We start from the raw sequence: 11,999 nt of genomic DNA, 5'->3' as shown, positions 1-11,999 counted from the left end.
TAGATTTTGCTTTACTTCTTATATAAAGAGATAGTTGCATGAAGTGCATTTACAAGATTACTATTTTTTGATACAGTAAATAGCAATCAATTAGGCACCACAAAAATAGTCATAACGCTGTTTTCGTGAATTAGAACAGCCATATAAGTTGCATATATCCAGAAAACATGATTTTTGAAACTACCTGATAGAAAATTAAAATTCTTTCAAATATATGTCCTAACTTTAAACTATTGAATTGAAAAAATATGCAGTTCACTAAATTCAAGTTTAAATGCACTTCGTGCAACTACCCCTTAAAAGTTTGTACTTTTTGAAATTCCAACTAGGACAATTATGTCCATAATTATGCAAATTCGATTCGATCCTAGGTTATAAAAACAACAAAATTATTGATAAAATATACATATCAATCTACATATTACCTACATAAAGAATAATGTCTGTCTGTCTATCCGGCTATAAAAAATCTCGCTAACCGATGCGATTTGCTTTTCAGAGAATATATCTTCCGGCCGTATATGAGTGTATCAATTTATTTTCCTCGGGAGTGAGTGACTCCTCCTCCCCCCCTCATTTTAAAATTAAAAGATGAAAGGATTTCCTAATAACCCCATTGAACCCACAAATAACCTTGCCCCAAAACCTAGCTACTTCTAACTTGCATGTTTTTGAAATATTAAAAAATTTTTGGGGAAGCCCAACAATACCTGGCTCTAGGGGCGAGCGGGAAGCCACTAGCAATTGAATACAAGAAATACAAAAATCTTAATAGATTTTATTAGAACTTTTAGCTACATCTGCACTTACTTATGTGATATTCTATATTTAAAAAAATGAAAATACAATACTATTTTAAGCTGTCAGATATATATAGGGGGCAAAATAGTTTACTTCCGAGATAAAAAGCATGTTATCATTTTTTATTAAAATATCACAATTAAAAGATTTTTTTACATGACTGTAATAAATGAAAAAAAAACGACAACTTCACTTAAAAACAAGTAACTAAAAAAGGTACTTTCTAAAGAGAAATTTAAAACTGCTATAGTAGCCTAAATAAGCTTGTAATAAAAGGTAGTTGAAAAAAAAGATGTTGCCGACAGACGACACACAAAACTGTAGTTTAGAAAACACTCACGCACAGGTCATTCAGTGTACACACACACACACGCACACATACACAGAAGAAAAAAAACTGTTTTTAGGCAACGGTTGTTGACCCCTTCCCTTTTTTACTTCGCTTTCACTACAATTTTTAACACATTTCCATTGTCTGTTGGTAATTTTTTCTAAAGTCTACACTACTCCATAGCTAAGTATAACACAACAACAACGTTTATTCACCCCCTCCCCCTTACCCCAGCTTGCCCTATTCAAAAGTTTCTCTCATCACCCCAGAAGTATTTTTTTGGAGGGGGGGGGGGGGGGAGGGCGAATGGGGTGCTTTCTCTCTAAACTACTGCAGTGTACCACTACCCAGCGAAACCTTTTTAAAAAAAGGTAGCATGCTACCTTTTTCGATATCTCTAAGAGTAGCATTTTGACGAACTTTTGTGAGCTCGTAAGATGGTAGCTAGCTAGTATTTTAGAGCTCCTACTTTAGTAGCTTGCTACCTCATAAATTATTAGCTTTTCTGCTAACTTTGGCGACCTCGAAAATACTAGCAGAAGAAAAAACACGATGTCGCTCAAATGTAGCATTTTACGGTGTTAACACACACATACATCAAACACACAATCAACCCCTGATCAAAATTGATAGGGAGAAAAATATAGTTTATAAATTTGCCACTAGGGACTCAAATAATTTTTTAAAGACTCTATCAATCTTTCTGTTTTCCAACTGAAAACAATAAAAAATGGTAATACATAATGTTATAGAGTGTTGATAGTCTTTGATGAAAAAAAGTAATTTTTAAAAGGCATTCTTTTTTTAAACAACAACAAATATAGAAACATATATTAATGTTCAGTATATTAAGCCGACAATGATATGATATCTGCTAAGTTGAAAGTCTGGTCAATTAAGCAATGTATATAATTATGAATAAATTGAGAGACATGTTTTCCTTATGGATACATGATAGAGAAATGAGAATGACTCATTCTTTCTATCAATCTCTTTCTTTCTCTCTCTCTCTCTCTCTCTCTCTCTCTCTCTCTCTCTCTCTCTCTCTCCCTACATGCGCCTTCCACTTTTCTCTATGATTATAGCTTCCCACTGTGTTTGGAGCATTTAAGAGTTCGTATAAGAAATGTTTCGAGTCGCCGTCGAGATCTCAATTGACGCATATTAATTTCTGCTACTATTGTGCGACTTCGCCCCATACTCTGCCACGATATCGATGGCGAACTCGCATGCTACCTTTTGTTTGAAAGGACGATTTTCCAACGTTGTTCGCCAAAAAATTAGGTGTTAATTCATGACGAATGGGATTCGAGGTAGCATAGGACTCGGAACATATATTGCACGAGCTCGTAGGCGACTCTATGGAGAAATGTCTCGCTGGGTAAAAGTTTTCTTTCTGTTTAGCAAATTTTACATTTTAGCAATTAATTTCGCTTTTAAGATTTTTATTCACACCCTCTTAGAAAAACAAAAAAGAACATTCGTCATACTGTAGAGATTAACCCCACCCCCAATCCTTCAATTTTTTTTGTTTACAATTATCATTTTATGGTTTGTTCATATCCTGGGTTAGGTTAGGCTATATTAGGTTCAATTTATAGCCCCGCCGGGTTTTGCATGGTGCTGTTAGTTTAGTTCTTTTGGTTTTATAGCGCCGAAGAATTTAAAATATTGGGTAGAATCAAATATGCGCTACTTTTCTTCTTTATATTTTTTGTGATTTTGTATAATTAACACACAAGCATATACAACAACTACAGCAATGTAGGTGTAGTGGGGAGAGAAGATATAAACAAATCAGACAGACAGACAGAAAGGAACGGACAGATAGACAGACACACACGCACAGTTGGGAGAGATTTGAAAACAACAACAACCGTCTAGCCCCCCTTTAACTTACTTCCCTTTACCTCTAATTTGTCTATCCCCATTCTCTCTGTCACCTTCCCAATTTTTCTATGCAGAATCTTGGTAGGGGTAAAAAACTTTAATATCATTATCCCCCTAAAGAGTATTGGTTACAATGAATAGGAGATATCAATTATCTAAAAAAAAACTACCATCTAAATATAAAATGAATTTTAATTGGTTAAATAAATCATATATCTTCATGAAATAATGAAACATTTCTCGTTAAAATTATATTAATTTAAATTGTAGGGAAAAAATATATAGAGAATTTATGAACGCAGACTTTAGAGAAATCAGCTGATTTTTTCCATTGTTTTGTAAATAGAAAGCTGAAGTTCCCAAATTGTAAGTTTCGTTGAATTTTTATTTATAAATGGCAACCTTGAATGTATATTTTTCAATAAAATTAGGTATCTATAGAGTAAAATTAAAATATGTAATGATTTTTAATTCATCTTTTTAAAAAATTACAGCAAAACAAAATCACAATTGAAAAACTGAGTTAATAATTTAAGGAGCAAATTAAAGTTAATCTTACATTTAAATAATAAAAATAATCTAGACATACTCTCTAAATCATCCAATAGGATAACAGTGGAGGTTCATTCCAGACATAACATTGGTTGAATTTAAACATTTTGGTACTTTACACTTTTCTATGATTCTTCATAAAATGCCACATAAGCCTTGCTCCCTCCACATACAAATCTATTGCACCAAAAGGATAATCATGGCCATGGTCAGCAGTACAAGCTACAGTCTCAGACTGTCCATTGTGACATCCAGTCCATATCTGGCACTGCCATCCTGTCTGTCCATCCATTGGAGTTTCATATTTCTCAGGCCCTAAAAATTTTTAATAGTTAAGGGTTTCAGAAAGGGGTACAGAATACACATGTTTATTATGACACAGGAAAATTGTTGTTATTTTAGGTTGCTAACATTGGTAAGTTCTGTTTGGAGGGGGTAAATGGTGAGGGGGGGGGGTTGTTTATTTAGCCAGCTACAAGTTTCACTTTATTAGAGTACATGATATTATGGTGTATGATCAAAGTAATGATGAATCCATTGTTGCTGATTATTATATTCAAATTCTACTCATGTTACCTATCTTATACTATGCGTAGGATGGGGGGGGGGGGGGAGGGGGGGAATATTTAGTTTTTTCTAGTGGGTATTTTTCCAGGAGGGGAGCAGGTTTCTGGGACCTATAATTGTAGCTTCACTGTTAAAGAGCGCAATAATAGGCCTCCTTACATAATGTTGTTTAAGAATATTATACCTAAACAACCACTCTCAGTAACCCATGATGTTAACGTATCATTCTTAGCCATATAGTAAAATCCATCATATGAAACCAATGTGTTTTCAGGACCTTCTCGTTCAGCATGATCAAGATCAATTGGGATCACATCATCATTGACACCATGAATATCAAACAAACTTACTGGTTGACTAGGTACTTCACCATAGCCATTCAGTGGAGAAGCAGCAACTGGAGCAATAGATGCAAAGATGTCAGCCAGCTGTGAAATCATGTAGTAACTAAACAATCCACCATTAGAGATACCACTATGATGCACAGATGCATGATCTAAACAAAAGTTTGTGCTGACATAATCAACTATTTTTCTAGTGAAATAAACATCATCATAACAAGAAGCAAAATCACAAGAATAGTTGGGATCACATTCAGGACAGGAGTCACAACAAATTATTGCACCATACTCATAAGCACCTCTGTTTCTATCACATGTTGGGCCCTTTGGTCCTACTGTCTTGGAACAATTCCATGATCCAAAGCCATACTCATTGTCAGACATTCCATTTGGAGTTACTACAATGAATGGATCTTTGTCAGTATCAGCTACTTCAATGAATCTAGAATCATTTTCTTGGGATTGAGCATTGCTCATGTAACCATGGAAATCTAACACCAAGGGAGTAGAAATATCCTTAATTAGTTATTTTATAAGTAATATAGGTACAATCCTAATATGAAGCATTAGGCAAAAAAGAATTTGATGATATATTTTGTAAAGTTTCAATTCTATTACATTAAGTAATTGTACATGACAATGAGTTGTGCAAGTTTATTCATACTTAAAATGCCAAATGCCAGACAGAGCAAATAATGTACCATTTACAATGTCTATAGTATGATGCAATGATGTCAAGACTTAAACCCAACACCTAGGAAACAGCAAGACAATATGCTAACTTTGCTTATGCATGGTTTAACTTAGACATTTTATTAACCTTGACTTATAAAAAACTTCCTTGTTGTAAGCAAGAGGAATGTGGACATAAAAGCTTCTTTCAACATATCCTAACAAAGGATCTAAACATAAAAATAATAATTTTGATAGTTTGTTATTTATAAAAAAAAGTAAAAGAAAATCTCTTATAAAATCTTACCTGGTATTAAAACATGGACTTCTTCCGATTTTCCTGGATAAAAACCATGGGGTAAATCATTGCCACAGCCTGTAGAATTTGCACTAAATAAAGGGAGCATTATTCAAGTATTGGAAATCTAAATATATTCTAAAAGATTAACTTTATCTAATATAACAAAATATCCCAGGAATTGTAAACCTGCTAGACTGAACCTGTTTTAGCTTTCAGGAAAGTTTCATAATGGTAACTGTGTTTTTTAAATTGTCAGATGTGTTTTAGAAACTTTTAGCCCCCAAAGGCTGGAGTAGCTTGTAATAAATAATGAAAATATTTTTGATAATACCTGACTGTAGCCCAGCAAGAAATAATTGTGATAAGGGCAAAAAGCAAACACTTTCTCATACCTGTGTCAAGAACCATTAAACCTAGGATAAAAAATACATAACCAAGCCTTTTAATATTGTCATTAAAGTTTTGGATTACTTTTTTGTTATATACTCTTGCTTATGCACTTTTTTTGCCCAGAAATATAAATCATTGTAGCTGCTCAGTTTTTTTTTTCAATTAAAATAAATTATTATATTTGTTTAATTTCCTTAAGCAACTCAAATGAAAATTCATTTGCAAATTTTCCTGGAATATATTAAAATATGATTATTAAAAATTCTTTTTCTTCCTATACTAGGATGATAAATAAATGATACTAAAATACAATTTTACTTTGTAGCAGATTTTTGTCAAATTTTCATCATCAAGTAACCCAGTTATTAATCGTCTTACCTAATTTCACCTGATTAAGAGTAAATTAGTTCTAACACTAAGCATTTTTAATCTTATCATTCATACAGTAATTTGAAATTGATATGCTTATCTTTCGTTGTTAATTTTTGTGAATGAAAAGTTGTTTGATAATTTTATCAAAAATATTGTATGTTTGAGGATAGTTTTTGTAAAAAATGCATAAATTTGATTAACAGGATAACTAAAAGTATAACCATACTGCTAAAAATATGAATATTTTACTGTTTACTTAGTAATTAGTTAACAAGAAACCATGTTAACAAGAATTGATTCAAACTTAGGTAATTGTGATTGTATTAATTCTACAATCTACACTTCATAAATAATTGTATGCATTGTTTCCCTTTTTGAAAGTTTGCCTTGCAAATTTGCTAATTACTGTCTGCACCATTTATATCAGAAAATTCCAAGGTAGAAAATCTTTGTGTTCAACTAATTTTTAGATGATATAAACAATTAATTTCCAATAATAAATGTGCATTACATACAGAAAAACAATCTCAAACTCTAAATAAATATTCGTATATTGTCATATAAATTGATATTCATTTTATAACATACTCTTTTATGACAGCTTTGGTGTTTGAATTCATTATATTTACAAACCTGTACAGAAAAGTTTTAATTATTTCTTGAAATTTTTTTTTTTTAATACAATTACTTTCTTTTTAATAACACAATGAATCTACTAGGTACTAACCATAAATGTTTGTTCTATTGATTTTCCTTTTAAATACACAATAGTTTTTGGAAAATTTTAGTGCCTAGAGCTTCAGTTAACAAAAGTATGGCGGCAAACCTGTATGGAAAAATATTAAATTTTTTCTCTACAATTGGTTTAATACCAAAAACCAAAATCCAAATGAAAGTTGTTGTATTTGTGATGTGGCTTCTTTTTGTTTCAACACTTGCAGTTTACTTTTTTTTCTACAGTTATGTTATGACTAATGTTATGACTAATGGATACCTGGAGTGTATAACAGATTTGATATTTGATGTAGTTGGATTTCTGTGTCCTTATCTTAATTACTCTTTGAGAACTAGATTTCCTGACATCTTTTGCAAGTTGAATTTGAAAGGTAAGCCTATCTTTTTATTACATTATATTATAAAATTTTGATATTTTTTATTTCAACTTCAGGACCTTCTCAGATGAAGCTACTATTTCTTCTCTTGTCATGTGGACTAGTGAATATAGCAGCTTTCCTTTGTTTTTCAGTTATTCATGCTCTTGACCAAGAAAACTTTGTTACTCATCTAGCCTTCAGGATCACAATAGCAGTTCTCTACACTACAGCTCAATTTCTTGTATTCTCAAAGTTATTCTTCTTTGGCTGTTGTGTTTCTGCTAGCAAAGAAGAAAAAAAGTATGTTCACAACAATGTAATGGGAAAACAAAATCTGGAATCTATTGAATTTCTGAGGAGGGAATCTGAAACCTTTTCTTTAATGAAGGAGTCAATGAGTTTGGCACTTTTTTTGATCTTTTCTTTGATAACAGTTACTGCAATTTTCTTCGTGTTTAACACCATCAGTCAACTTGGAAAAGGGAGTTTATTTTATGACCTATGTAGCATATTTTGGTGCTTCAATCTCTGCCTTATTTTGATTTACCTGGCTCTGGTTGCTGATGAAATTGACGAGCTTAGGATTGATTTCATTGGTTACATGTGGTAAGCACTATATTTTCTAACTAGCTGCTACGTCCCTAGAGGCCTCTAGGGGCACTTGAGAAGGAGAGAGTCGAATTTTATAACCCAATTTCTTATTTTAGATTTTAAAAGAAAAAGTAAAAATTTTTTTGGGGTGGCGAAATTTTTTTTTTGGGGGGGAGGCTGCCCACCCCCTCTCATTTTTAATTTTAGTTAAAAAAATTTAAAAAAAAATTTCGGGGGGGGATTTTTTTATTTTTTTTTGGGGGGGGTTGGGGGTGTCCCACCCCCCAAGAAAATAGTTATAAACCTTCCCGGGACCTATGAGAAGCTACCCTGTTAAGGAGAACCCGATCGGTTCAGCGGTTAGCAAGATCCTTTGGTACAGACACACAAACACAGACACACAGATACACAGACAAACAAACATCCTGTTACTTTAGTATAAGGATATAATAACAGTAAATTATAAAACCTTTAAACAAATATTATGAAAACACAAGAAATTTTTGCCTAAGATTTATAGGTTTACGTCTTGTACTTCAGATATTTATAGGATTAAGAAAAATCATTCTGGTCAAAGTAAGAAATCTTAAAATGACTTTGGGTATATAGAAAACAACATGATATACTTATGCCTATTTTGCCTCTTATAGAATTGTTTCTACTTTACAATTGTAAATTGCATAGGAGATGTTACCACAAAATGAATGAGATGCACAGACCTGAACTATTGGGTATAATATCACGACTTGAACTGGTAGGACCATTGACTGCTTGTGGATTCTACGATGTTAACAGGGGACTTCTAGTGTCCCTTACAGGAACTTTTCTAACCTACATCATCATTCTGGTTCAAATGATAAATGTTAATGCTAAATAAATTGGTTGTAAAGCAGTGGCGTGCACAGTGATTCACCAGGGGTGTGTGAAACTATTTAGGGGGGAAAAAGTGGAAGGCAGGCATTCAAAATTTCAATTTTAACATCCCCCTTCTGCAGGCCACTGTTTTAAAGAATTTTGTAGCTGTTCAATTATAAACACCATAGGCTGAATTTCTGCTTTCATGTTAGGGATGCATTTATATAAAGGAATATGTATGACTTATTAAACCCTAACTCCTAGGCTAGCTTAAGAAATTTTATTGGATTTTGCCTATTTTTATAAATATTTGTATCAATGCAATGTATAGAATCCAAACAAAAGATATACTAAAGGATATTTTTAGAATGAAAATGTTTTTCAATATCTTTAATTTATTATTAACAAAAAACCTTTAAAGAGGTTTTTGCTTTCTTTTTATGAATTCATTATTTTAAAAGCTCATATAGAGCTAATTATTAATTATTATTTATAAATTAACAAGTTCAAAATCTTTTATTCATTATTATGAATACGTTAACAGTAATATTTATATGGAGCTAACTAAAAGTAATTATAAAATAATCAAGTTTTTCATTTTATTCATAAAATTTGAGCTTTATAACATAACATAATTTTAATTATATAATTTTTTAGGTGTATAAATGACTATAAACTGTGGTACTGTAGCTAATATTTTTTAAATGTCCACTATGCACCTTGTTCTGATAATGACACCCATTTATTGTAAAAAAAAACCAGTAAATGTATTGATGTTGGTTGTAAAAATGGCAGCACCCAATCATAGACGTCCAAGCTTTTTTTTTTTTTTGGGGGGGGGGTAATTCGTATTTGGGGGGGTAAAATGGAGCGCGAAGCGCGCCGAAATTTTTTTTACCCCCCCCCCCCAAATTTTTACCCCGGGGGTAAAATTTGCTTGGGGAAGTAATTACCCCCCCTTAAATTTAGTTTACCCCCCCAAAAAAAAAATTTACCCCTGGGGTAAAATGTTTGGGAGGGGTAATTTAGATTTTATTAAATATTAAGTATTAAAAATGCGCGTGAAGCGCGCAAAAATCTTTTTTTTATTAGAGATTTTTATTTTTTTTTTGGGGGGGGGGGTATTTACCCCCTAAAAACTGTTCGGGGGGGGGGGGTAAATACCCCTACCTAAATGGTTGGAGGTGCCTACGGCACCCCCAGGGTAGGGGTAAATTTTAAATTAAAATGAAAAAAATTTTTTTTGGGGGGTAATCACCCTATTACCCACCCTTTTGGACGTCTATGCACCCAATTATAATAATAATTTACTAAATATGTGTTTTATATTTTGCAATTAGAGTTTTAATAAAATCTATAAATATGAAATAAATTTAGTTACTTTTTATAAAAGTGCAAACCTAAGATTTGTTTTACGTGAAAAACAAACATTTACATAATAAATTCTTTTATTTTAACAATATTGGAAAATGGAAACAATTTAAAGTACATTTGTTAATACAAGTAACACCAGCGTAGTTTCTCAAAAATTGGCCTAAAGTTTAAGAAACTATCTGAATTTTTTTTTTAGAAAGTTGGACTTTTTTTCTAGGGTTGATTTAACTTGAAAGGGTGTAAGTACCTTCCTCAAACATAGCTTTAAACCTTCCCCAGGCCTCTGAGAAGCTACAATATAAAGGAGTAACATAACAGTTCATCTGTTAGTGAGATCCTTCGCTAAACATAAATACAGGCAGTTACACAAGACATCCTGCTACTTTTATACTACTACTCGTTTTAGAATGCTGGTATGTGATAGTTTGTTATTTCTGAGCTATTTAAATTTATAATTGTTATAATCCTTTCATATATATCAACAAAATGGATAAAGAATACGTGAATATTGTGAGGGATTCTTCCAAAACCTGATAAAATGTTTCTCCCAGCTGGCTAATTTAACAATACCCCCCCCCCCTCCGTCCCCCTGGCCATGGTACGTATTGACCAATATCTGAGGACTTTAATAGCAACCAATATTAACAACACAAATTTCCCTATCACAATATCCACATTTTCTATATCCATTATCAACAATTTATGGGGATAAAGAAGCTTCTATATCTTCTCTTTCTTCAGAGCTTTGATGGCCACCTTTTCTTCTACGACCCTCTTCTAATGTTGCAGACCTAAATACAAAAGATGAAAAATTGGCAGTTTTGTGATTTTACAGGACACAAAATCAACATCTTTAGTATAAATGACCACAAAAATAAAACTGACTTAAAATAGTTATTAATAGTTGGCTAAAAGTATGATTTTTAGCAATATAACTGCTCTAATTGTCGTCATCGAGAGTTAGAATCTGATAAAAATAAAATTTCCCATCCGTGATGTTGAGTTGAAGTACTTGAATTTTGCTCGTCATATCCAAGTTAATAATATTTACATTATTTTACAAGAAATTTTCCTTTGAATTTTGGATCAAACTAAACTGAAATTTACAACTGTAAAATTTATGTCGCCTTTCTGAAATAATTGGAGGAGGGAGGTAAAAAAATTAGTCAATTTACCTCAAAATGCCTTTTTAAGCATAGAACACCCCATACTGTGTTAAGATACTGTATGCTTATGGCCCCACCACGGAGGGGTTAAACATAGGAAGAAAAACTACCCATAAATTACCTTCTTCCCGAATCATCAGATCTAGGTTCCACCTTCCCTCCTCTCGATTTTGATGGCTTTGTCTAAAAAAAATATTTCTTGTCATTTAATTACTTATCTTTGAAAGCTCTATAAGTATTTCCTCTTTTCATGGTATCATTTTCTTGGTTGCTATTTTAGATAGACTGCTGATAGATTAGTCTGTGACGGTTTCGTTCCTTATGAGCATCTACTTTGTAATTCACTATGTCTGTCCATCCGTCAAGGATGAAATAAACTTTCCCGGCGTCTGTATGAGTAGCTGGACAAAGTGACTCAGCCTTGTGACGTCACAAAAATAAGGGATTATCCATCCTTTTTTTAAATGTTTTTCTCCTCTTATCTCCCTCATTTTTATTACGTTATGTTTTTTGAGACGCTTTGTCCATCTATCTGTATGAGATAAACTTCTTTAATAGTAAAAATGATTGTTATCGTCCATGATTATCTACTCTATTACATATTTTTCCGACCATCCCTTAGTTATATATTTCAAGATAAGTATGTTTTTTTGTCCGTGCTTTTACCGGCTTTTAGAATAATATTTTCACGATTTTTAATAA

The 11,999-nt window shown here is 32.3% G+C and overlaps 2 protein-coding genes across 3 annotated transcripts in view; both read right to left on the bottom strand.

The window, feature by feature from the left end:
- Nucleotides 1–3,217: 3,217 nt before the first annotated feature.
- On the bottom strand, nucleotides 3,218–6,319 carry LOC145334938 (uncharacterized). Of its 2 annotated transcripts, none has more exons than XM_080180576.1 (6): nucleotides 6,224–6,319; nucleotides 5,787–5,868; nucleotides 5,462–5,544; nucleotides 5,326–5,384; nucleotides 4,326–5,001; nucleotides 3,218–3,889 (listed from the first exon to the last, which is right to left on the bottom strand). In XM_080180576.1, the coding sequence occupies exons 2-6, from the start codon at nucleotides 5,861–5,863 to the stop codon at nucleotides 3,690–3,692; spliced, it is 1,095 nt and encodes a 364-aa protein (XP_080036702.1). In that variant the 5' UTR covers nucleotides 5,864–5,868; nucleotides 6,224–6,319; the 3' UTR covers nucleotides 3,218–3,689. The 2 variants fall into 2 exon arrangements, with proteins under 2 accessions (XP_080036702.1, XP_080036703.1); XM_080180577.1 differs by having other exon boundaries at nucleotides 6,164–6,244.
- A 4,381-nt stretch (nucleotides 6,320–10,700) lies between these two features.
- The window catches only part of LOC145304210 (innexin inx2-like), a 56,805-nt gene continuing 55,506 nt past the window's right edge, over nucleotides 10,701–11,999 (bottom strand). The window contains exons 17-18 of the mRNA XM_080146032.1: nucleotides 11,419–11,480; nucleotides 10,701–10,922 (exon numbers count right to left, since the gene is read on the bottom strand). Coding sequence (XP_080002158.1) covers nucleotides 10,832–10,922; nucleotides 11,419–11,480 — 153 coding nt within the window. The 3' untranslated portion in view covers nucleotides 10,701–10,831. The remainder of the gene's footprint in view (nucleotides 10,923–11,418; nucleotides 11,481–11,999) is intronic.

The sequence above is a fragment of the Acartia tonsa genome, chromosome 13, assembly GCF_053477335.1.
Source record: "Acartia tonsa isolate MP-2025a chromosome 13, ASM5347733v1, whole genome shotgun sequence".
NCBI classification, from domain to species: domain Eukaryota; kingdom Metazoa; phylum Arthropoda; class Copepoda; order Calanoida; family Acartiidae; genus Acartia; species Acartia tonsa.
The sequence above is the reverse complement of the archived record's forward strand: the minus strand, read 5'-3'. Positions and strand labels throughout refer to the sequence as shown.

Excerpts from the sequence above, each read along its gene's own strand:
- LOC145334938 (XM_080180576.1), bottom strand. The coding sequence starts at position 5,863 with ATGGTTCTTGACACAGGTATGAGAAAGTGTTTGCTTTTTGCCCTTATC. Across the intron at positions 5,385-5,461 it reads AGTCCATGTTTTAATACCAG|ATCCTTTGTTAGGATATGTT; the intron begins GTAAGATTTTAT and ends TTTTATGTTTAG. Across the intron at positions 3,890-4,325 it reads TACTGAGAGTGGTTGTTTAG|GGCCTGAGAAATATGAAACT; the intron begins GTATAATATTCT and ends AAAAATTTTTAG.